This window comes from Oncorhynchus gorbuscha, linkage group LG26 (genome assembly GCF_021184085.1).
Source record: "Oncorhynchus gorbuscha isolate QuinsamMale2020 ecotype Even-year linkage group LG26, OgorEven_v1.0, whole genome shotgun sequence".
Lineage (NCBI taxonomy): Eukaryota > Metazoa > Chordata > Actinopteri > Salmoniformes > Salmonidae > Oncorhynchus > Oncorhynchus gorbuscha.
The window spans coordinates 12,112,891-12,138,711 of NC_060198.1; the positions used below are offsets into that span (position 1 = coordinate 12,112,891).

The window sequence follows — 25,821 nt, forward strand, 5'->3', positions numbered from 1 at the left end:
AAGGAAGGGAGTACCTTATCCACCTGACGAGAGAGAGACATGATGCCAAAGGGAGAGAGAGAGAGAGAAGGAAGGGAGTACCTTATCCACCTGACGAGAGAGAAGGAAGGGAGTACCTTATCCACCTGACGAGAGAGAGACACTTCTTGTATCCTCTCCTTCAAAACAGGGGATTGTTTGAGGGGATTGTTTGAAAGAGGAACGGGCTGCGGTTCGCCTGAGGTGCCTGAGTTAAGGGGCACAGGAGAGGCAACTCTGGAGTTTGGAGCCAATCCTAAACACACTTCCAGTGTTGGAGGGGTGTAGACTAGGCAGAGAGAGGAGTGAAACGTGACTATCTGGCGAGGGGCAGAGAGAGGAGTGAAACGTGACTATCAGCATCACACTGGGAAAAGAGTTCTACTAGATGAACTGAGCCCCTAACACAAACACACACACACACACGTTCAGTGAGTCTGCACCATGACACCCTCAGCCTCTACTAGCCCTTAGCCAAACACACTAATTAACCTCTAGAGGAGGACTAGATTGTGTGTGTGTGTCCATTCTGGCCTGGTTAACACTGAGCACACCGAGGGAATCATGGCCATGTGCTGACTGAGTCACACAATTAGCTGCAGGGAAAGTCATGCTCGCGTTTACACGCCAGCATGTGTGTCTGGAGGGAAAGCGAGAACGTGCGCCTGAGTCAGACAAAGACTCGCCAAATCTGAAGTAGTGAAAAGTTTGTCTCGCCGGCTCTTGTTTAACTGTTATGTCAGCGTGTGAACGTCCTCTCTCTGTGTAGTTGGGATAGAGAAAGAGCTCCAGGTGCTGCAAGTTGCCTTCGATGTTCTCAAAACGAGTGGAATTGCATCTGTACGTCCTTTTATCTGGCACATTTGCATCACTCACAACAAGAACATACTCAAATCAATCCATAAAAAAAAAAAAAAACACAGATCTTTACAAAAGAAAAGGGGCTTTAAAAATCGGTCCAAACTACACTACTCGCTGAAAGAACAAAAGAAGAATAGCAATATAAAATAAAGGAAGCAGGAGAGTTGCCACAGCGGTACTTACTTCTCAATGAGGTCCAACGTCACTCCTGGCACCAGCTTGGCACTTTTCTGCATGCAAAACCTGGGGGCACAAATAGAGGTCCAGTCCAATCAGGGCAGCAAGAAAGCAAAAAAAATGCTATAAATTAAAAAAATGCTTCATGTCTTAATTCATCTGTAAAGCGCTGAACGTTTGCATGGAAGCACTGCCGTGTCAACCACAAACGTTTTGGTTTTCACAGTGAAAAGAAGTTTGATATCACAGAGACAACAAGTAACTTTCAATTGCATAGGATAAGGTCTTTGAACTAGAGGTTTAGGTGAGGGTCAGGTCACAAAGGGATACATGCAGGGTATATCCAGGTCTATTTAGACTTGAGGTCGACCGATTAATCGGAATGGCCGATTAATTAGGGCCGATTTCAAGTTTTCATAACAATCGGAAATCAGTATTTTTGGACAATCTTTATTTAACTAGGCAAGTCAGTTAAGAACACATTCTTATTTTCAATGACGGCCTAGGAACGGTGGGTTAACTGCCTCGTTCTGGGGCAGAACGGCAGATTTTCACCTCGTCAGCTCGAGGGATTCAATCTTGCAACCTTACAGTTAACTAGTACAGCGCTCTAACCACCTGATTACATTGCACTCCACGAGGAGCCTGCCTGTTACGTGAATGCAGTAAGCCAAGGTAAGTTGCTAGCTAGCATTAAACTTATCTTATAAAAAACAATCAATCATAATCACTAGTTAACTACACATGGTTGATATTACTAGTTTATCTAGCGTGTTCTGCATTGCATATAATCGATGCGGTGCGTATTCGATTGATTTTATTGATGTATTATATTAAGTTAAAATAAGTGTTCATTCAGTATTGTTGTAATTGTTATTATTACAAAAAAATTAATGACAATCGTCTGATTAATCGGTATCAGTGTTGAAAAATCATAATCGGTCGACCTCTAATTTAGACAGCACTGTGACTCCCACAGTGAAGAGGGTATCATCGTGCTTGGACCAGCCCGGCTGGTAGCAGGTCCAGTGCGTTCACGGCAGGGTGATGTTTAAAAGGTAGAGGAGAGGAGAGGCACTATATAGCACTGCTGAGGCAGCAAATATAGCAGCTGGGTTGGGATCGCAGATGGGTCTTAGTCACTATTATCAAGGGGAACACAGGTGTGTGTCTGAGGTCAGGATTGTGTGTGTGTGTGTGTGTGTGTGTGTGTGTGTGTGTGTGTGTGTGTGTGTGTGTGTGTGTGTGTGTGTGTGTGTGTGTGTGTGTGTGTGTGTGTGTGTGTGTGTGTGTGTGTGTGTGTGTGTGTGTGTGTGTGTGTGTGTGTGTGTGTGTGTGTGTGTGTGTGTGTGTGTGTACTCATGCGTGCGCGTTACACAAATCCAACGTTTGAATTATGCAGAAACCTCGCCACCAGCTGTCCAGCCTACGTGTTCTCATCTGGACATTCAAGCACGTACACAGACCAGGGTCAAACTAACACCGTGTAACAGCTCCCCACAACAAACCTCAGGTGGCCATTACATTCAGATGGTGAGCTCGCTACACAGGTCTCCCACTGTGTGTGTTGTGGTAATGAACTTTTAGGACAGAGGTCAAAGTGGCACACGAGAGTCTCCTCAAATAGGACATGGAACATGAATAGAGACAAGGCCATATAGACAGAATGAGAGACAGAGATGGAGAGAGAGAAGGGACTTCTCGCCTGAAGTGTTCCCAAAGCACACACGAGGAGATGAGACTTTGATCCACAGCCATAACAAACAGAGAAGAGATGGAGAAGGGTGTCAGAGGACATACTGTACTAGAGAGAAGTGTGGAGTGGAGATAACTTGTGGAGTGGTACTGGGGGTCCGTGTGAGTATGTCTGTGCGTACATGCTTGGGAGAGAGAGAGAGAACGAGAGAGAGAATGAGAGAGCGAGGAAGAGTGCGTGTGGGTCCTGTGCGAGACGGCTACCTCTCGGTGGGATCCCAAACTAGGTCGTAGAGGGAGGAGCGGAGCGTCTCGGTTGGTCCCCTCGGAGCAGACTGTCTGCTACAGCTCATTACATTCCCCAATCACCTCTCCCCAGACTCCCTCTGTCTCCATCTTTCCCTCGATGCGGCTCTATTTCCATTCCCTTCTCCGTCCTTCGGTCTCTCGCCCCATCACATTCTCCTTCTGAATGTGTTCATGTCTCCCAACCCCAAATCCCTCAGTCTGTCCTCCACTCCCCCTCTCCATTTTACACGTCTCTCAACCCCATGTCGTTATCGGCTACTAAGTTTCCAATTCTCTATATGCCTCTACATTTTGTCTCTCCTTCACCATCGGCTTCCCTCCTCCTGTCCTCCAACTCTTTCCCTCTTCTGGCTTCCCGCTCCATCCATTCCCTCTTCTGGCTTCCCGCTCCATCCTTTCCCTCTTCTGGCTTCCCGCTCCATCCATTCCCTCTTCTGGCTTCCCGCTCCATCCATTCCCTCTTCTGGCTTCCCGCTCCATCCATTCCCTCTTCTGGCTTCCCGCTCCATCCTTTCCCTCTTCTGGCTTCCCGCTCCATCCTTTCCCTCTTCTGGCTTCCCCCTCCATCCTTTCCCTCTTCTGGCTTCCCGCTCCATCCTTTCCCTCTTCTGGCTTCCCGCTCCATCCTTTCCCTCTTCTGGCTTCCCGCTCCATCCTTTCAATCGTCGATGGGAAATGAAATACAAATGGTATAGAGAGAAAGTCCTATAATTCCTACACCCTAAAACTTCTTAAGTGGGAATATTGAAGACTCATGTTAAAAGGAACCACCAGCTTTCATATGTTCTCATGTTCTGAGCAAGGAACTTAGATGTTAGCTTTTTTTTTACATGGCACATATTGCACTTTTACTTTCATCTCCAACACTGTTGTTGCATCATTTAAACCAAATTGAACATATTATTTATTTATGTATTAAGTTAAAATAAAGTGTTCATTGTTCATTCAGTATTGTTATAATTGTCATTATTACAAATATATAAAAATTGGCCGATTAATCGGTATCTGCATTTTTTGGTCCTCCAATAATCAGTATAGGCGTTGAAAAATCATAAATCGGTCGATCTCTAATGAGATCTACACTATTAGAGGCTAAATGGTTATTCATATAGAGAAACACCGTCCCGGTAGGTTCAGGGCTTACGTCTCAAGGATGTTCAAGGCATAACCTATCTGTATTCATTTCTATGGTTCGAGGGCAGAGCCGTATATGTATCATGTGTATTATTGGATCTGGTTCAAGGCCCTCGGGTTGGAAGAAAATATATTTTATTTCAAAAGGTTATGCATTGCTATAGAATTTTGAAAATGCAGAGATGCATTCAGAACGGCAATGTGTTTTCGCACAGGGCCGTGAAGGTAGTCTGAGGTAGTTAAAGTGTTCTGAGGCATTATGAGGTTTTATGAGGAAAAACGACTTCCTGCACCCATTACATTCCCGTTTAGGTCTGTTGAAACAAAGCTGAACGTACAGTACTACCGCAAGGTCATAGAACATGAGGTTAAGCAATGCTTTGCTTCCCCATTGTGATGTCACCACAGACAAGGACAAAGAGGAAAGAGTACAGTCCCATTAACTTTTCCCATATTGAGTCCACGCTCCAGAGATTGTACAGGAAGTGTGTGTGTGTTCCACCCTCCTCACTTGTTTCCTCCTTCCCCCTATAGGCTAAGGAGATGTGAGGACCGAGAATGAGTTTTGTTAGTTTTAAACGAGTGCAAAACATTGGTGTGTGTCAACAGATATCTAGGCAAATGAAAGGAATGTAAGACCAGATAATGCAGCTCCATGCTGACGCATTTTCATTCAGAATTGATCAGTGCATTGCCTTTTGAAGGTGTACCGTCATGCAAAGCATCATAGATAATGACAAGAAGATACTGGAGATACTGGAGGTTGCTGGAAAGGCTGTCCAAGTTTTCAAGAGGGAAGTTAAGGTCTCTGACTGAGTGTGTTGGTGTGTGTCGGTGTGTGTCGGTGTGTGCTTGCGTGAGTGTGAGACCTAGGCTCCTTAGCTAACACACACAATGCCCAGGTGGTGGAGTTGGCGTGAGGAGAGTTCCAGGATATTCAGGCAGTCAGCTGTCAAGGTGTTGGCAGCAGAACAGAAGTCTTGTTTAAAGATTCAGCAGGAAGATGGTGCTTCTCAGCTCCTCACAGTCACACGGGGTCATGACTGGCTCCTAACTATCTGATACGCATGCTGAGTCCCTCAAGAATCACCATCTTCATTTCCTTTCCTTATTTAACCCTCCTTCACCCCTTCATTCCAACCTCCTCAGATCTTTCTCACCCTTCTTTCTTTTCCCCTCATTTCTCCATTCCTTCCTCCTTTCCTCCCTCAAACCTTTCCCTTCCTGTTCATCCCCTCTTGTTCCATCCTTTCCTGTTTTCTCACCATCTCTGCTCTTCTCCTTCCCCCCTCCATTGCCGTAGCCACCCTCTCTCTCAAAATTGGGGAAAGCCCTTGAAGATAGTACTCTATCAGTAATGATTTTCTGCTCTGGTGAGCAAGGAACCCCTCTTTCTGACTCTCACTCTTCCTATATTTGTTTTTTCTCTCATTCCACCTCCCTCTTTTTTTTCTCTTCCCTCTCTGCTTTTATTGTATTTTTAAATTGCAGGTTTGGAAGCAGAGGTAAAAGCCATCACGACTTAGTGAGCCTGTTCCTCTGTTTTTCTCACTGCAGTGCTGAATGCACTTAGCTAAGGAGAGAAGCACATGTCTCTTTCAGCATGGAAGGGAGAGAGGTAGATCTACAGAAATAGAGAGGCAGATTTCACTGCAGTCTCGAGACCGGGCTGATAATGGATATTTCTGGTATTGGAAATCATTCTTTGTTATGACCCATCCAATAGCTTTACTCAAAGACTATCAAATCCTTAAGCAATTTGGTACTTGGCTATATAAATATTATCTACCGTTATGATTTCATCACTGACCTTTATTTCTACCAGATAAGTTGAGTAGTCAAATGAGCCAATTGGGAACAAAGGATTAGGTGGCCATGATAATATTAGATGTTGGGGTTGAAATTTAACCAAGACACAATACAAATGCCAAGAGAGATGTATAATGAAAGGGAAATGGAAAACCTACCACCGAGACCTAAATGTCTCAACCAAAGAATGACAATTGCAAAGAAATGTGAATTATATGCCTAACAAATGTCTTCCTTCCCCAATGGTATTATTGTACGCCAACGCATCGCACTCACTATAATGGATCCTTTGAGCATGAAAAGATAATTGACAAAGAGGAAACGTCTACTCCAGTCTCACTTTTTCTCAGAAATTGCGATTTGACTTACCCATTAAGCTATACTACACCATTGATAGAAAAACAATATGTTAGAGTGATGAGACTTTGAACCCCGAACAGTGCCAAACACTAAAAGACATTCACATAAAAACACACCCAAATATCCATTCAAACTACAACACTACTACTTTAGCAGGAGATGGAAAAGGGTAAGCTGGGTATTGTAGTTCACAGAATAAGAGATCAAATAATGCAGTGGTCTTTCAGTACCGAACTCTAACTGATTGGTAGCCCTTCCCGTAATTGATAAGCGCCTACATTGGAATGCAGTGGCAGTACAAGACGTCAGAGCTCAGGTTCTCCACTTCACAATGCTGTATGGTATTCGAATGACAGCTGTTAGGAACTATGCAGGTATTGCACCGCCATTTCCTGGTTGCAAAACTTCAAATGGTTCACCTAATTTCAGTTTACATGACAAAACAAGAATGTGTAGTGTAGAAAATCCTTGTACCACCTTTAGACCACAATAGTATATTTTCCATAACCAAAAATATTGTATTTTGTTTCAGTTGGTGTACAAAAACGAAAATAAAAGACAAAAATTAAACTTAAGAATGGGAAGCATAGAAAATTCACCAAACAATGAATTTAGCACTATTGGTTTTATTGTTTGAGAAAAATAACACTGCATCAGCCATGGCAAAATGCATAGAATTGCAGGAAATTTGCTTGGGAGAGGTGCAATATGTAGCTTTGGGCGACCCGACCAAATGTACAAAGAAACGTGCTATAGGTCTGTCATTCTCATTGAAAGCAAGTCTATGCATTCTCCCTAACTGCCTAGCTGTTATTTTGGTAATTGTTAGATCTCAAATATATTATTTTAAAATATATAGGTTCATTATCCTTTCTACACACTTTATATTTGGGTTTTAGTCATTACATTTTACACTGAAAGCCTTCTTCCATTAAGAAAATGTATTTTATATATGGGTCAAAGACGAGACATGTAAATTTGGTGTCCGAAGGCCATTCATTTAACATAAAAAGATGTATAACTATAAAATAAAACCACTCAACTCTTACCCTTCTTTTGACCCAGAAATATTTGTGCTGCAAACTACTAAATTAAGGGAGTTATTGAGCTCTAAAGTGTCAAAATGTCCTTCAGTGTAACTGTCCGGGTTAAAATTCTAATGACAAGGCTTTGAAAAATGTAGAAATTCATCCTAAAAATATAAATGAACACCCATGGCATAATTGTGTTCGTGTTTGCAACAATATATAGAATAATGGGCAACATAGTGTATCTAAAAAATATTTAAAAACTTGAATAACTTTTGAGCTTCAATGTCATTCAGTATAACAAAGGTAAAAAGTAATTTGCGAATCATGATGCGAATCATGTGACATCACAAAGACGACCCATTGAAGACCCTCTGTAGGATAAGGGTATAGCTAAAGACATTAGAACTGGTCGTCTAGTGTGTTCGGTACAGAGAGTAAAAAGAGCAGATTTCTGGGCGCGGAAAAATAGATTCAAGGCATAATGTACAGACAAGGGTATGGTAGGATATGAGTACAGTGGAGGTAAACCTAGGCATTGAGTGCCTCTAGAGGTTTTGCCTCTAGAGGCACCATTTAAGCCAGGTGAGGTCACTGCATGTGTGGGGAGTGGAACAAAAGGGCTAGCTAAGGCATATTGAGCAGGGCTGGAGGCTCTACGTTGAAATAAGACAGTAATCACTAACCAAAACAGCAATAGACAAGGCATATTGAAATTAGGGACAGGCATGTGTAGCCAAGTGATCATAGGGTCCAGTGAGTAGCTAGGTGAGCTGGAGACAAGGCAATTCAGACAGCTAGCGGGTCAGGGCTAGCAGGCTAGCAGATGGGCCTCCGGGGGACGTCACAACGATAGAGCCTGTTGAAACCTCCTCGGACGGTTACGTCGGCAGACCAGTCGTGATGGATCGGCGGGGCTCCGTGTCGGCAGTTAAAGGGTCCAGGCCAATTGGCAAAATAGGTATTGTAGCTCAAGAATCCGCTGATGGACCTCTTCGGGTAGCCAGGAGATGGGCCTAGCTCCAGGCTAACTGGTGCTTGCTTCGGGACAGAGACATTAGCCAGGAGTAGCCACTCGGATAGCATCTAGCTAGCTGCAATGATCCGGTGTAAAGGTTCAGAGCTTGCTGAAGGAATCCGGAGATGTGGTAGATAAAAAGCAGTCCGATATACTCCGGGTTGATATCGCCCTGTGCAGACTGGCAGGAACTGACCTGGCTGAGGATGGCTGATGTCCGAGTTAACTGTAATGACCGCTAGCAGTGGCTAACTGACTACTAGCTAGTAAGCTGGCTAGCTTCTGATGGGGGTTCTGGTTCCAAAGTGAAAAAATAGCAGATCCATACCACATTGGATGAGGCAGACTGCAGGAGAGTATGTTCAGTCTGTAGATGGAAATTGAGATTTAAAATATATAAGAAATATATTCAAGAAAACTGATGTCTGACTGCTACGCCATCTTGGATTATGTATCAATGTGATGAGGTGAGTAAATCTCTGAAATATTTTATGATTTCACCTTTTCACCCTCTAGTAACCATTGTAACAAAAACACATGCCATTCAGTACAACACAGAAAACATACTTTTAATGTTATTTTTTTTATAAAAGCTATATTAAATATGAAAAGGATCATCTAGGTCAAGTTAATTATACTTTATATAGGTGGCCAAGGAACTGCCTGTTAAATATGTTTATGTATGAAATCCGTCCTTCAGTATCAGCACAACAAAAGTTTCATGATCATGATTCACTGTCATCCGTTATGCTGAAGGACAGTAGCTTTGTTATCCCATGTTTTCACTAGTTTACAACATTTAATCATGCAATTCATATTTACTTGTATGAATACTGAGTATTATCATTTTAAACTATTTTATAGTATTTTAAGGTAATTCAAGGCACATTTTCTTTATACTGTAGATGTAGTTGTCTAATAAGGAGAGGGCTGCACGGCACAGAAAAAAGATTAACACAGATCCAGTTGCTAGGAAGGAAAGACTAGCCAGAAGAAAAGCAAGGGATTGTTTTCATGGGTTCATGCTACTGTCTGAAACAGAATAGGATATAATAGGATATAAAGCTGGGTGGATAACACTTAACCTTAAAATGTACTATTACACTGTAGTTAATGTTTTATTGCACTGCAGTTAAGGTAAAACTGATGGATTATATTAGTTAATATAATATTATACACAATTATGGATTAAAAATGGATTATGAATTATATTAGTTAATAGCTAGGGCACTTTATGAAAAATCGAGACAGTACACTTTGAATTGAAGTAGTTTGATGGGCATTTTATGTAGCTATTTTGTGTAGGTATCTTGAAACTGCAATTGTGTACCTGTATTGAATAGAAATGTACCAGTTACAGTGTAACCAATGCATAATTACAACATTAACTATCATGTAATAATCGTGTAATAATCGTGTAATAATGCAACTTAATACAACGGAAAGTGTTTGCCGCAGGCTCAAATGTAAAAAGTAAAGTGATTACTCCCTGTTCACTTGTGACTGCACAGCCAGGCACGACTCCAACACCATCATTACATTTGCCGATGACACAACAGTGGTAGGCCTGATCGCCGACAACCACGAGACAGCCTATAGGGAGGTCTTCAGAGACCTGACCGTGTGGTGCCAGAACAACCTCTCCCTCAACATGATCAAGACAAAAAGAGACGATTGTGGACTACAGGAAAAGGAGGACCGAGCACGCTCCCATTCTCGTCGACGGAGCTACAGTGGAACAGCTTGAGAGAATCAAGTTCCTTGGTGTTCACATCAACAAACTAACATGGTCCAAGCACACCAACTGCTAGGCCTCCGACCGCAAGGCACTACAGAGGGTAGTGCGTACGACCCAATGCATCACTGGGGCCAAGCTTCCTGCTATCCAGGACTTCTATACCAGGCGGTGTCAGAGGAAGGCCCTAAAAATGGTCAAAGACTCCAGCCACCCTATTTATAGACTGTTCTCTCTGCTACAGCACGGCAAGCGGTCCCAGAGCGCCAAGTTTAGGTCCAAGAGGTTTCTAAACAGCTTCTACCCCCAAGCCATAAGACTCCTGAACACCGAGTCAAACGGCTACCCAGACTATTTGCATTGCCCCCTCCCCTCCACTGTCATCTATGCAAAGTCACTTTAACTGTACACACTACCTCAACTAACCAGTTCCCCCCCCCGGACATTGACTCTGTACCGGCATATATATTGTTATTTTTTACTGTTGCTCTTTAATTACTTTTTACATTTCTCTTATTCCTATTTGTTTAAAAATATATATATATACTGCATTGTTGGTTAGGAGCTCGTAAGCAAGCGTTTCACTGTACACCTGTTGTATTCGGCACCTGTGAATAATAAACATTTGATTTGAATTGATTTGAAATAGTAACAAAACATGTTAGAGAGAAATGGAGAGGGAGTTGATTGAACTTTTAAACTTTGATTAAGTGTCATTGTATAGCCTACTATTAATAGACTACTAATAACGTTTAATGGATGCGGATCCTATTCTGTGCCCGTGTCAAAACTATTACATTTTCATTTTTTAGCTATCAGAGAAGAAGCATGTCACTCCTGATCATCCACCGATCCATACGGTGACACAATCTGATGCTGAGGAATATTGGGGGAAAAGTTGATTAAATCAGAGGCACCGCTGTGAAAGAAAATCTAATAAATGAATGTGGTGATGAACTTCACTACAGTATCAACTGTGCAAGTACAACATGAACCTGCAACTCCAGAGCTGGAGCAACCACCTGAGTCATTGACTGCAGAACTCGAACAATCCCTTGAGCCTCAATCTCAAACACTGGAGCAACCACTTGCTTCCTCCACTCCAGAAAAAGTGAAAACGGTATCAACGCGTTGCAAGCGCCTGCAAAAGTTCAAAATGATGTGATGTCATGAATTACGTTGAGAAAGATATCCAGGTGTTTCGCGATGACTTCAAGCAACACTGTTTTGCACAATGTTTATGGAATGTTTTTTAATGAAATGCTTTGTTGGAAATGTCCAATGCTGATTTAATCCTACGTTAATTAAATTGTACCTCATGTGTCAGTTAACCTATGCTGCATTGTAAAACCCCATGTTCTTTCAGTGTGGCATATGGGTCATTTCGCTCTCTCTCTAGTATGGATGAGATCTAAGTTCAGCTAGCCTACACATTTGAAACATCTTAATCTGTTTTTCACAGTTTTATACCTTAAATTGCTAAAAGAAAAATACTATTGCTGCTACTAATAATAGGACCATTACTGTTATTGCTAAAGGAATCACATGTAATCAAAATTTGTAGGCCGTAGTGATGTGTCATTAAGGATAACAAAATATTGTCATACAGTACAACACCAGTATTTTATATTAAAATACAATACCTTTTTTTGTTGACTCAGAGAGACAAAAACAAATCTCATAAGGATGAAGTGAAAGATATTTTCCTACATTTTAGATTTTTTTCCCAGTGTAAGGCAGGACGTTTTGATACCCGTGACGCATCAAATGTGGTATTAAAAATAAAATTAAGTACTTTTTTCTGGGTAGTTATATTTCTGCCAGTCTATGTATGGATATATAACCTTGTGATTATGAAAAATACTTAATACTTAGTGTTATGCTGAATGACATTTTACTAGGGTACATTCATATGAATCACAATAAAAATGAATTGTCTTTATTATTTAATATAACTAATATAATTGCATAGGTGACATTCCAATGAACATAAAAAAGCCTTGAAGGGAATTGTAATTGTTGTTTTATATTTTTGCTACTTTGACCCAAGTCTTTGACCCATATAAACTCAGCAAAAAATAAAAAGTCACTTTTTCAGGACCCCGTCTTTCAAAGATAATTCGTAAAAATCTAAATAACTTCACAGATCTTCATTGTAAAGGGTTTGAACACGGTTTCCCATGCTTGTTCAATGAACCGTAAACATTTAATGAACATGCACCTGTGGAACGGTCGTTAACACAATAACAGCTTACAGAAGGTAGGCAATTAAGGTCACAGTTATAAAAACTTAGGACACTAAACAGGCCTTTCTACTGACTCTGAAAAACACCAAAAGAAAGATGCCCAGGGTCCCTTGCTCATCTGCGTCAACGTGCCTTAGGCATGCTGCAAGGCCATGGCAATGAATCGCGATGTCCGTACTGTGAAACACCTAAGACAGCGATACAGGGAGACAAGATGGAAAGCTGATCATCCTCGCAGTGGCAGACCACGTGTAACAACACCTGCACAGGATCGGTACATCCGAACATCACACCTGCGGGACAGGTACAGGATGGCAACAACTGCCCGAGTTACATCAGGAACACACAATCCCTCCATTAGTTATCAGACTGTCTGCAATAGGCTGAGAGAGGCTGAACTGAGGGCTTGAAGGCCTGCTGTAAGGCAGACATCACCGGCAACAACGTCGCCTATGGGCACAAACCCACCGTCGCTGGACAGGACTGGCAAAAAGTGCTCTTCACTGACGAGTCACGGTTTTGTCTCACGAGGGGTGATGGTTGGATTAGCATTCATCGTCGAAGGAATGAGCGTTACACCGAGGTCTGTACTCTGGAGCGGGGTCGATTTGAAGGTGGAGGGTCCGTCATGGTCTGGGGCGGTGTGTCACAGCATCATCGGACTGTGCTTGTTGTCATTGCAGGTAATCTCAACACTGTGCATTACAGGAAAGACATCCTCCTCCCTCATGTGGTACGCTTCCTGCAGGCTCATCCTGACATGACCCTCCAGCATGACAATGCCACCAGCCATACTGCCCGTTCTGTGTGTGATTTCCTGCAAGACAGGAATGTCAGTGTTCTGCCATGGCCAGCGAAGAGCACGGATCTCAATTCAAATCAAATCAAATCAAATCTGATTTGATCTCAATTCCATTGAGCAGGTCTGATCTGTTGCGTCGGAGGGTGGGGTCTAGGGCCAATCCCCCCAGAAATGTCTGAATTTGCAGGTGCCTTGGTGAAAGAGTGGGGTAACATCTCACAGCAAGAACTGGCAAATCTGATGCAGTCCATGAGCAGAGATGCACTGTAGTACTTAATGCAGCTGGTGGCCACACCAGATACTGACTGTTTGATTTGATTTTGACCCCCCCTTGTTCAGGGACTCATTCAATTTATGTTAGTCGCATGTCTGTGGAACTTGTTCAGTTTATTTCTCAGTTGTTGAATCTTATGTTCATACAAATATTTACACATTAAGTTTGCTGAAAATAAACGCAGTTGACAGAGGATGTTTAAAATTATATATAAGGATCCCAATTTCGTTTAAAGGTTTTAATATTTAAAAGATCACACCCCTAATGACATCAAAACTGTATTTATTATCGTCCTCAACGTCTCATCTTTCAGAACACAGGTCCTCTCGGGGGACTTCTTCCATTAGACAGTGCATTCAGAAAGTATTCAGACCCCTTGACTTTTTCCACATTTGGTTACATTACAGCCTTATTTTAAAATGGATTAAATTGATCAGGGGAAAAAATAAAATCCCATTATGACAAAGCAAAAATAGTTTTAGACATTTTGGGAATAGGAAATTGCTCTGACATGCCCTCTAGTGGAGAAGGTAAGAACAGCAAAAAAATATAACAAGTCTTCTGTCAAGGAAAAGTTTATTTAAATGTTTTATTTTAGAGGCATAAGAAATGTGACCATGTGTAAATGAAAATGCATTATGCAGGAAATTTTGAAATTGATTAAATTGTTGGAAGTAAATGCTGGAATTAAACAACTATGCAAATGAGCAAAAGCTGTGTGCATTAAGGAAATCGACTCCTTGCACAAAAATAATAATCTCTCTAAAAAGCGCCTGTCTTGTTCAGTGTTTTTGTTCACATGCAGACACATGCAGACACATGCAGACACATGCAGACACATGCAGACACATGCAGACACATGCAGACACATGCAGACACATGCAGACACATGCAGACACATGCAGACACATGCAGACACATGCAGACACATGCAGACACATGCAGACACATGCAGACACATGCAGACAGGCATTTGTCGCTCGTATATGTTTTTTTTCTAAGGATGACGTAATGGCTAATGGGTACCTTGCTGCTGTTATTTTTCACTGTCTTTTTTACTGTTGTTTTTATTACTTTACTTACCTATTGTTCAACTAATACCTTTTTTGTACTGTTGGTTAGAGCCTGTAAGTAAGCATTTCACTGTTGTATTCGGCGCTCGTGACAAATAAACCTCGATTTGATTTGCAATGGCAGTTTCTGATAAAAAGTGAAAGACTGGAGAAATCATTTCCTTTTCTTTGTCAACTATCTTTTCATGCTCTCAGGATCCATTATAGTGGGATGCATTGTTGTACAATAATACCACTGGGGAAGGACATTAATAGGCATGGCATACCAAAAAAGTGGCATTACTCTTTGGTTGTGACAAACGGAGGTCTCAGTCATCACCATACAGCTCTTGGTATTTGTTGCAAGTATATTGGGTCTTGGCTAAATTTCAAACCCAACATATATTATCATGGCCACCTAAATCCTTTGTTCCCAATTAGCTCACTTGGCCACAACTTATCTGGTAAAATAAAAAAAATGTAGATAATATTTATATAGCCAAGTACCAAATTGCTTAAGGATTTGATAGTCTTTGAGTAAAGCTATTGGATGGGTCATAACAAAGAATGATTTCCAATACTAGAAATATCAATTATCAGCCCTGTCTCAAGACTGCAGTGAAATCTGTCTCTTTTTCCCTTCCATGCTGAAAGAGGCATGTGCTGCTCTCCTTAGCTAATTGCATTCAGCGCCGCAGTGAGAAAAACAGACGAGAAAGCTCACTAAGGCAGGCTTACCTCGGCTTCCAAACCTGCATAAAACGTACAAAGGGAAGAGAATGAAAGATGGGGATGAGATAGTTAGTGAGAATATAGAGAGGGAGAGAGATTCCTTGCTCACCGGAGCAGAAAATCATTACTGATAGAGCACTGGCTTCAAGGGATTTCCCCGACGTTCAGATAGAGAGTGGCTATGGTAATGGAGGGGGAAAGGAGAAGAGCAGAGATGGTGAGAAAACAGGAAAGGATGGAACAAGAGGGGATAAAAAGAAAGGGAAAGGTTTGAGGGAGGAAAGGAGGGAAGGAGAGAGGAAAGGAGGAAGGAGTGGAGAAATGAGGAAGGAATAGGAAAGATGGGTGAGAAAGATCTGAGGAGGTTGGAAAGAAGGGGGGGGGGGTGGATTCTTGAGGGACTCAACATGCTTATCGGATGGTTAGGAGCCATTCGTGCCCTCGTGACTGTGAGGAGCTGAAAAGCACCATCTTCCTGTTGAATCTTTAAACAATACTTCTGTTCTGCTGCCAACTCCTTGACAGGTGACTGCCACAATCTCATACCATCTGGGGATGGTGTGTGTTTTCGCTAAGGAAGCTAAGTTCTCACACTCATGCAAACACACATAATAGAAAAAGAAAAGTACACCCGTGTGTGCATGCACGAGCGCGACCTTCGCTTCCCTCCTGAAAACTAAGCCTTTCCTGTCAACTCAAGTCGCTTCTTTTCATTATCTAGGATGTTGTGAGTGACAGTACACCTTCAAAGAGGCATCCCACTGATCAATTCTGACTGAAAATGCGTCAGTAAACGAACTACTCATTCTCTCTGTCCTCACTTCTCCTTAGTCAACAGGGGGGAAGGAGGAAACATGGGAGGGGGGAAGGAGGAAACATGGGAGGGTGTAACACACAGTATAATGTAAATGTAGCTGTTGTTCTTCTCTGTGGTGACTTCACAGTGGGGAAGTAAACTCGCATGTTCAATCAATCAAATGCATTTAGCGGGAACTGCTTCTCCAATGTCATGGTGACGTTGGCTAGGGAAGCACAGAAACACCTCGTCGGGTCTAACGGTCGTCATGTGCTGAACTGCGCACGGGCAGGCTGTCAAATCCTAAGCACTCCTTCGATTTGAAGTTGTTTTTGACGAAAACGGAAACCTGTCAGTTTGTCACCTTCACGGGGTTGTAGGAATAACATGTTCAACAACTTAAGACATCGGCTCGAATCTAGATTGTGCCTTTAGAGATCTAGAAAATGAACATCGTGAAGAATCGTTGACTTACCCTACTTGGTCTGTTTCGCGAGTGTTCCCGGAAGTCTCACAATGTTGCACCTCTGGGTTTCGGAAACTCTGTGGCAAGGGTTAATCGTTGGCTTTTCTACAGAAATGTTTTGTGATCGACTAGGAATTCCTTGTAGATCGACTAATTGGTGGCAACAGCAATATAATTAATTGATAAAACGCGGAGTTGCATTCAAAACGGCAGTGCATTTTAGCCCAGGGTTTTCTCGGCAGTCTGAGGAAGTTCCAAAGTATTCTAAGGTACTCCAAGGTAGAGACTGATTTCTTCATCCCGCTAACCCCCCCCCCCCCCCACCCACACCAGAGGCAGTTTGGAACTCAGTAGTGAGTGTCCAACCGAGGACAGATTTTTACACGGTTCAGCACTCGATGGTCTCATTCTGGAAGCTTGTGCGGCCTACCGCTGTTGTTGCTCCTAGACGTTTCCACTTCACAATATCAGCACTTGACGTTAACCAGGGCAGAAATTTGACAAACTGACTTGTTGGAAAGGTGGCATCCTATAACTGTGCCATGCTGAAATTCACTGAGCCCTTCAGTAAGGCCATTCTACTGCCAATGTTTATCCTATGGAGATTGGCATGGCTGTGTGCTCGATTTTATACACCCAAATTTAAAAGTGGTCGTCCACATAATTTTGTGTATATAGTGTACATTTTAGTAGGATGATTTGCAGACAAACAAATAAATGGGTAATCAACACTCGGTCAACAATATAGCCTAACATATGTGCGCCTTGTTCCTTTTCATTGATGATAGAAATCTGTGATTGCACCTCTGCTCACGTTGGTTGAGCACCTTCCACTTATTTCCATGATCAATATTTATTTACAGACACTGTAGTAAACTCCAGTCTAATCATATTTAAGTTAATTTCATTTTAAGTAACTGCCATGTGATTCCCCGCCAATGAGACCACACGTAGGTGCACTTGAACTCTCACGCCCAACTAGGAGAGGCAGGCTACTAAAGTTGACGCAACGAGTGTGTGAAAAATGCAAAACAATGTGTGTTTTTAATACAACGAGTAGACTAAGCCACACAAAGGAGAAAGACAACCATTTCCAAATAATCTGCTGGACAACCAAAAATAGTTTCATCCCAAAGTCGTCTGTCTGACCCCATGCTCCGGCTAGCAGCATGAAAAATGCAAACCTCGCCGCAGTTCTCTCTGTTGAGACACGCGGGATACCCGGAGGACTTGCTGGATCCGACAGAGATCAATGCAGCTCTCTGCTTTAAGGTACAGTGCCTTCTGAAAGTATTCACGCCCCTTGACTTTTTTGTTGGTACAGCCTGAATTTAAAATGCATTAAATTAAGATTTTGTCACTGGCCTAAACACAACACCCCATAACGCCAAAGTGGAATTATGTTTTTAGACATTTTTACAAATGAATAAATGAAGAGCTGAAATGTCAAAGTATTTGAAAGTATTTAACCCCTTTGCACTGGTTTGCTTAATAAGTCACGTAAAAAGTTGCATGGACAGATTTTTTTTTTAAATACGACGTAATCTCTGTACCCCACACATACATTTGATTATCTGTAAGGTCCCTCAGTCGAGCAGGGAATTTAAATACAGATTCAACCATAGAGTCCTGGGAGGTTTTCCAAAGTCTCACATAGAAGGGCACCTATTGGTAGATGGCTCAACATTTAAAAAAAGCAGACTCTGAATATCCCTTTGAGCATGGTGAAGTTATTAGTTGCACTTTGGATGGTGTATCAACACAACCAGTCACTACAAAGACACAGGCGTCCTTCCTAACTCAGTTGCCGGAGAGGAAGGAAACCGCTCAGGGATTTCACTATGAGGCCAGTGGTGACTTTAAAACAGTTACGGTTTAATGGGTGTGATAGAAGAAAACTGAGGACGGTTCAACAACATTGTAGTTACTCCACAATACTAACCTAAAAGACAGAGTGAAGAGGAGGTAGCCTGTATAAAAACAAAATATTCCAAAACACGCATCCTGTTTGGAACATGCATCCTGTTTGCAATAAGGCACTAAAATTGCAAAAACATGTGTCAAAGAAATTAACTTTTCGTCCTGAATACAAATGTTGCGTTTGGGGCAAAAACAACACAACACATCACTGAGTACCACTCTTCATATTTTCAAGCATGGTGGTGGCTGCATAATGTTATAGGTATGCTTGTCATCGGCAAGGACTAGGGAGGTTTTTTTAGGATAAAAAGAAACGAAATACAGCTATAAGCACATGCAAAATCCTAGATGAAAACCTGGTTCTGTCTGCTTTCCAACAGATGCTGGGAGAAAAATGTACCTTTAAGCAGAACAAAACCTAAAACGCAAGGCAAAATCTGCACAGGTGTTAGACAACGTTGAATCTTCCTGAGTGGCTTATTTACAGATTTGATTTAAATCAGCTTGAAAATCTACGGCGACTTGAAAATGGATGTCAAGTAATGATGAAGAATAAACTTGAAAGCGGTTGAAGTATTTGTAAAAAAAAACAATTTTACAAAAAATATTTTAATATTTTGTAAAAAGATTGGCAAATGATGTACAATCCAGGTGTGCAAAGCTCTTAGAGACTTACCCAAAAGAAAGCTGTAACCGGCGCTAAAGGTGCTCCTACAAAGTATTGACTCTGGTGTGAATACTTACGTCAATGATATTTCTGCATTTATTTTCAATAAATAATTGCTGGCTCACCCGCTCTTTCTCTTTGCTAATGATGTGAGATTGTGTTCAGTATTCCGTCTATTGCATGTAGAATATCCTAGCCTATTCATTGATGATATGCTCTACTTTACTGAAGTTGCAAGACATTGCAAGCTAAGAAATTGCAGAAATACAGCAGCTTTTGATTGCTGATAGATGGGCCTAGTGCACGGTTCTGACTGTCTGCCTGGTGGCCAACCTGTCTATACTGTGCCCCTCCCCTCGCTCTCTCTCGGTCCCTCGCTATGAAAGACAGTGTTTGCGTTCCAGGTAGTGTGGCAACTAATCAGTCTAGTCATTTAAAAAATACTGAATCTTAGGAATCGATTCCTGGTGGAAGATGTGTTTTCTTTCTACTAAATGGTGTTGGCAAGTCATGTTATTTAACACATTTTAAAGTACTTTGTTTTTTAGGTGTGAGAGATCTGCACACAGACAGCAGGCAGGCCGCACACAGACGGCGTTTTACCCTGGGTTGTCCTGAACACAATGAGCCTGTTTGTTGTATATCATAATAACCAAATTTAGCCTATAAACAGCTGAATGTAGAGAGAAAGCATTTTTTCCCCCACATTAAACCCTGCTCAAGCACGCACACACGAACGTGCATGCCTGTGTATATGTGCACGTTTGTGTGCCAGCCTCTGTGTGTGTGCACTTGCTAGTGTGAGTATGTCAGACCTTCCTTAGTGAAAACACACATGATGCCCAGGTGGCAGGGTTGGCATGAGGAGTGTGCTCAGAAGGAGCAGCAGAACAGGAGTGTTCTTTAAAGATTCAGCAGGAAGATGCAGCTACTCAGCTACAGTCACACGAGGCCATATGATGCTCCCAACCTTCTGATAAGCAAATGGCTATGGGAAGATTTCTCTCCCCGTTCTGCTGACAAGTATCTTTTCCCCCCGCTCTCCGCTCATACAGGAATATGAGGCTTAGTGCACTAAGTTGGTTTTAAAAAAGCAGACATTTTATTCTTATTTGTTTCATTGATCAAAAGGGTGCTGCAGCACCCTCAGCACCCCTACTTCCAGCGGCTGTGGATAAGCATGCGGACTCCAAGCATAACAATCCTCCTTTCCCCTTTCCTTATTTAACCCTTCTCTCTTCTCCCCCCCTTTCCTTCCTCCTCAGAACCTTCATCCTTCCTTCTTGTCCGCTTCTCTCGTCTCCACTACTTTCCTCTCCCCTTCCCGCCTTTCCTCTCTTCTTTCCTGCCTCATAGCTTTCCCTTTCCTTTTATCCCCCCTTTTACACTCTTCTCTTCTCCCCCTCCATTAACAGGGAAATCAGTAATGATTTTCTTGCTCTGGTAAGCAAGGAAGCCCTCGCTCTGCATCTCTCCCTCTCGCTCTGTTCATTCGCTCTCTCCCTCTCATCCCCCCTTCCCTCTTTCGTTCACTTTCCTCTGTGTCATTTTTCTGCAGGTTTGGATTGCAGAGGCCTTGACGTCTTGGTGAGCCTTCGCCTGGTTTTTCCCCCCACTCCTTTTCTCACTCCGGGCTGAATGCAATTAGCCAAGGAGAGAAGCACGCCTCTTTCAGCGTGGAGGGTAGACCGGGTGAGAGTGAGCGAGAGGCAGATTTCACTGCAGCCTCAAGGGCTGATAATAGATATTTCTAGAATTGGACAACATCTTATGACCAATCCAATGACGTTTACTCAAAGACTATCAAATCCTTAAGCAATTAGACTTGGCTATATAAATATTATCTACAGTTAAATTACTTCATCACTAACCTTTATTTTTACCAGACCAGTTTAATGTTGACACTGGGAATTCCATGCCTATAAAACGTACTATTGTACACCAATGCATCCCACTATAACGGATCCTTTGAGCATGAAAAGAGTTGATACAGAAGAGGAAATGGCTACTCCAGTCTTTCACTCAGTTTCCTCAGAAACTGCCATTTTTAGTAGCCATTAGCCTACACTTCATCCTTTGACTGAAAAACCGTGAGTGGCGCGTGTCTGTACAACACGTGTGCACCACCTGAGACCACCTGAGACCACCTGAGACCAATCTATTCCTGATTGTTAGTCCAACAAAGTCCAGAAATTGCTGTTTTTAAAGTCATTCATATTAATGACACTACAGAGACCTCATTAACCTGAAGGTCAAAATAGGGCCCCCATAGGTCTCTGGTCTGAAGTACTCCACTATATAGGGACTATGGTGCCATTTGGGACCCGGCGTAAGTCTTATATGTTGACCTTCAGTAATAATAGAATATCGAAATCCAGTGTGTTATTGACAAAAAAATAATTGCTTTTTAAATGTCCTTTGAGTACATCTTGAAGTTTGCCCGTCCTCCTCAGCCAACATATCTCAGCGTCATCAGTCAATGATATTTACAAAGGGCTCACAACCTGCTAAAGCATTTACGATGTTAGAATCTGGCAAACAGTGCTTTGCAAATACAATGTCTACTCTGAAATGCTTCACAAACTGGCATGACCTTGTCATTTCTAAGGAGTCAAATGGAGAACAGCAACTTTACCAGAAGAACAATTGATTCTATCAATCGGACATAGTGACAGCCATTTTGGATCGAGGAACTCCAATTTCACATGAGAATTTATCTTTCGGACAAGTTGGGCAGAAAGCTCAAATCACTCATTTATATTCTTCTTGTATGACCATTTTTTTACTTGCCCGAACCAGCAGACAAGTGTTAACGTCAAGGCCTGTATATGATATATTCATGTCTATATACACACCGTAAAGCTTCAATTAAACCCAGTCTCAAATAGCCGCCCGTCCCTTTTCAGCAAATAAACACTGGGTCTAAATGAAATTGTTTGAGGTTACCATGGACACAGCTCTGATATTCCCATGGTCATTAAACTTTATTATTATTTTGCATCTGTCATCGTCGCTAGCCATGGCACAACCAAACTGAGAGCATAAACAAGTGAGAGAATGGCGAAGTCAAAATGTCACGGTTCAGTGTTTGTCTGTGGATCAGACGAGGGCGAGACTGCTGGGTGGATCAGACGAGGGCGAGACTGCTGGGTGGATCAGACGAGGGCGAGACTGCTGGGTGGATCAGACGAGGGCGAGACTGCTGGGTGGATCAGACGAGGGCGAGACTGCTGGGTGGATGCAGTGGATCAGAGGGAGACGAGACTGCTGGGTGGATCAGGTGGATCGGACGGCGAGACTGCTGGATGGATCAGACGAGGGCGAGACTGCTAGGTGGATCAGACGAGGGCGAGACTGCTAGGTGGATCGGACGAGGGCGAGACTGCTAGGTGGATCAGACGAGGGCGAGACTGCTAGGTGGATCAGACGAGGGCGAGACTGCTGGGTGGATCAGACGAGGGCGAGACTGCTAGGTGGATCAGACGAGGGCGAGACTGCTAGGTGGATCAGACGAGGGCGAGACTGCTAGGTGAGGGGAGGCGCTGGTTGTGTTCAGTGATAGATGCAAATAAACGCCTGGGCTATTAATTGAAGTTGTATGGTATACCAGACATTCAACCTAACATGAAAGGGCCTGGCGTACATGTTGCCACTCCTAGAGAGCTTTCATCCAGCAGTGTGCCTCCCCCACCCAAATGCAGAGGCCTCTTCCCCCCCTGCTGCATGGCTTCCCTCTGTGCAGAGGTCACCACAGTCCAGTACCCCTTGGATATTAAAAATGACAAGGCACGGAAAGAGTACAAAGAAAAGCTTCTCATGGACAATCCAGAGACATGTTTTGCTGACTGCTACAAACATGGGAAAGTAAGCAACCTAATCTTCCACACAGACCATCCCTGGGCATGGCACACACCTATAAGAGCACACTACCCCTCTTTTAAGAGGGTATTGGCAGAGGGTGGTTCAAATCAGAATAGTGGAAAACGAGGACCCTGAGACACCCTCTGTCAACCTGTATGAGATGGAACAGTGGTGTTGCAGGGCAGAGTCATACATTTCCAAAAGGACTTCCACAGAATCACAGCGAGAGCACAGCAGGAGAAGATTTCTCTCTGTGACGACTCCCCCACCTCGAGCGAGTCTGATCACACCTCTTCAAACTGTCCTCCAGACGAGGATAGTCACACACCCCCCCCCCCCCACCCCCCAGCACTAAACACACCCAGGTCCCACAACTGCACTGCTCCTCCATCACTGAGAGGGATACATTCACAGAGCTTGAGAGAGACATGGTGGAGCTCAGAGAGCTCGTCCACTCTCTCCAGACACACAAAACAGGCCAGCACAACCCTCCCTCACACACAGAGTACCCAGAGGGCTGAAGGTGGAGATGGACTGCTGTCCGAGAAAGCTGGCTGCACTCCGGTCTGAGGTGAGAGAACTTGGAGGAGGTGGCGCGAGGAACACATGGCACAGCTCACAGCTCTGCAGGAGGAGGTGAGAAAGCAGAGTTGTGACAATCAACCACTCATGAGAGAGAGAGCTAGCCATCCTCCCAGAGAAGCCAATAGAACAGCCAACTTCAGACTTCAACCACAGCCTTAACGCCACAGCAGGACAGACAAGGCAGGATCCACCAACACAGCAGACTCCCCCTCCTGGTACCAGCCCCCACCAGATTGCTCTCCTGAGAATAACCCCACTGAGGACACACAGAACCCAGAGATTGCGCTCCTCATTGACTCAAATGGGAAAAGCATTGATGAGAGGAAACTTTGTCCAAAACACCAAGTGGCTAAACTCTGGTGTCCGAACACTCGGGGTACCCTACAGCAGCTGTCAAAGGACCGACTAGGGTCCCCAGCCACATCATAATACACACAGGCACAAATGACCTGAGAGCGAGGCAGGAAAGGGTGGCCACAGCACTCAAGGGAGTGATTGAAAAAGCATTTTCCACTTTCCCCAACGCACAAGTGGTTATTGCCACCCTGCTACCAGAACAATAAGTTTATCCTGCCACCATACAGCGGGTGAACGCAAGCATTTCCCGGGACTGTGCCTCAAAATCAAATGGCAGCAGTCCTCATCTTTCCCAGGACCCTGAAGAACGTCACCCTCAACCGCCGCCCCAGCATTTCACACAGGAGCAACAGAAAAACGGACACCCACTCGGACCAGCGATGAACAGACCTGAGCGCGGGAGCTTCTTGTTTTAGTTTCTGTCTGTCGGCTGGAAGCAACAGAATGGAGCCGTGGTCAGCTTTTCCGAAAGGAGGGCGGGGGAGGGCTTTATATGCGTCGCAGAAGTTAGATTAACAATGATCCAGGGTTTTACCAGCCCTGGTAGCACAATCAATATGCTGATAGAATTTAGGGAGTCTTGTTTTCAGATTAGCCTTGTTAAAATCCCCAGCTACAATGAATGCAGTCTCAGGATATGTGGTTTCCAGTTTACATAGAGTCAAATAAAGTTTGTTCAGGGCCATCAATGTGTCTGCTTGGGGGGGGGGGGGGGATATATACGGCTGTGATTATAATCGAAGAGAATTCTCTTGGTAGATAAATACCAGAACCGGACAAGAACCTGACACTCTTAACACACAGTGGGCAAACACCTACTTGGAGGTGACATTCCCTCCCAAATATGCCCCCCTAGAAACAACTAGAACAAAACAACATAAACCAATCAAAACTCCTGCAGCTGTCTCATGTCGTGTCAGTACATAGTCAATGGTAGGCGTCGAGGGGACTCTTACGGTAGGTACACCTACAGATCATCCCTTGGCAGTAGTACTGTAGATTACTTCATCACTGACCTCAAGTCAGAGTCTCTCAGAGAGTTCACAGTCAGCCCACTGACACCCCTATCAGATCACAGCAAAACCACAGTCTACTAGAACAAGAGCAATACTCAATCATGAGGCATCAAAGCCAAATGAACTGCATAATATCAAGAAATTTGACAACCACCTGAAAGGAAGCGATTCCCAAACCTTCCATAACAAAGCAATCACCTACAGAGAGCTGAACCTGGAGAAGAGTCCCCTAAGCAAGCTGGTCCTGGGGCTCTGTTCGCAAACACAAACAGAGCCCCAGGCAGCAACACAATTAGACCCAACCAAATCATGAGAAAACAAAAAGATTATACGACACATTGGAAAGAGCAAACTAGAACGCTATTTGACCCAGAACAGAGCACACAGTTGACCCAACATTATGAAAAGCTTTGACTACGTACAGACTCAGTACTCATAGCCTTGCTATTGAGAGAGGCCCCCCGTAGGCAGACCTAGCTCTCAAGAGAAGACAGGCTTTGTGCTCACTGCCCACAAAATGAGGTGAGAAAACTGAGCTGCACTTCCTTACCCCTTCCTGTGCCAAATGTATGATCATATTTGAGACCCATATTTCCCTCGGATCACACACCCACAAAGAATTCAAAAACAAGTCCAATCATGATAAACTCCCATATATATTGGGTTAAATACCACGGAGTGCCATCACAGCAGCGAGATGTGACCTGTTGCCACAAGGGCAACAAGTGAAGAACAAACCCTATTGTAAATACAACCCATATTTAGTGGGTTATTTACTATATTGTTGTGCCGTACGACCCTAATCGTCACTCAATCATTACATAAATGACACATCATACAGATGGCCGTGTGTGTGTGGGCACGCATGGTAAAGTGACAGGGGATCTTTAGAGGTGATGAAAT

General features: G+C 43.3%; 1 protein-coding gene across 1 annotated transcript in view; it reads right to left on the reverse strand.

Moving 5' to 3' along the window:
* Positions 1-25,821, reverse strand: part of LOC124015084 (regulatory-associated protein of mTOR-like) — a 201,669-nt gene that overhangs the window by 99,598 nt on the left and 76,250 nt on the right. Inside the window, 1 exon segment of the mRNA XM_046330023.1 lies at positions 1,063-1,122. Coding sequence (XP_046185979.1) covers positions 1,063-1,122 — 60 coding nt within the window.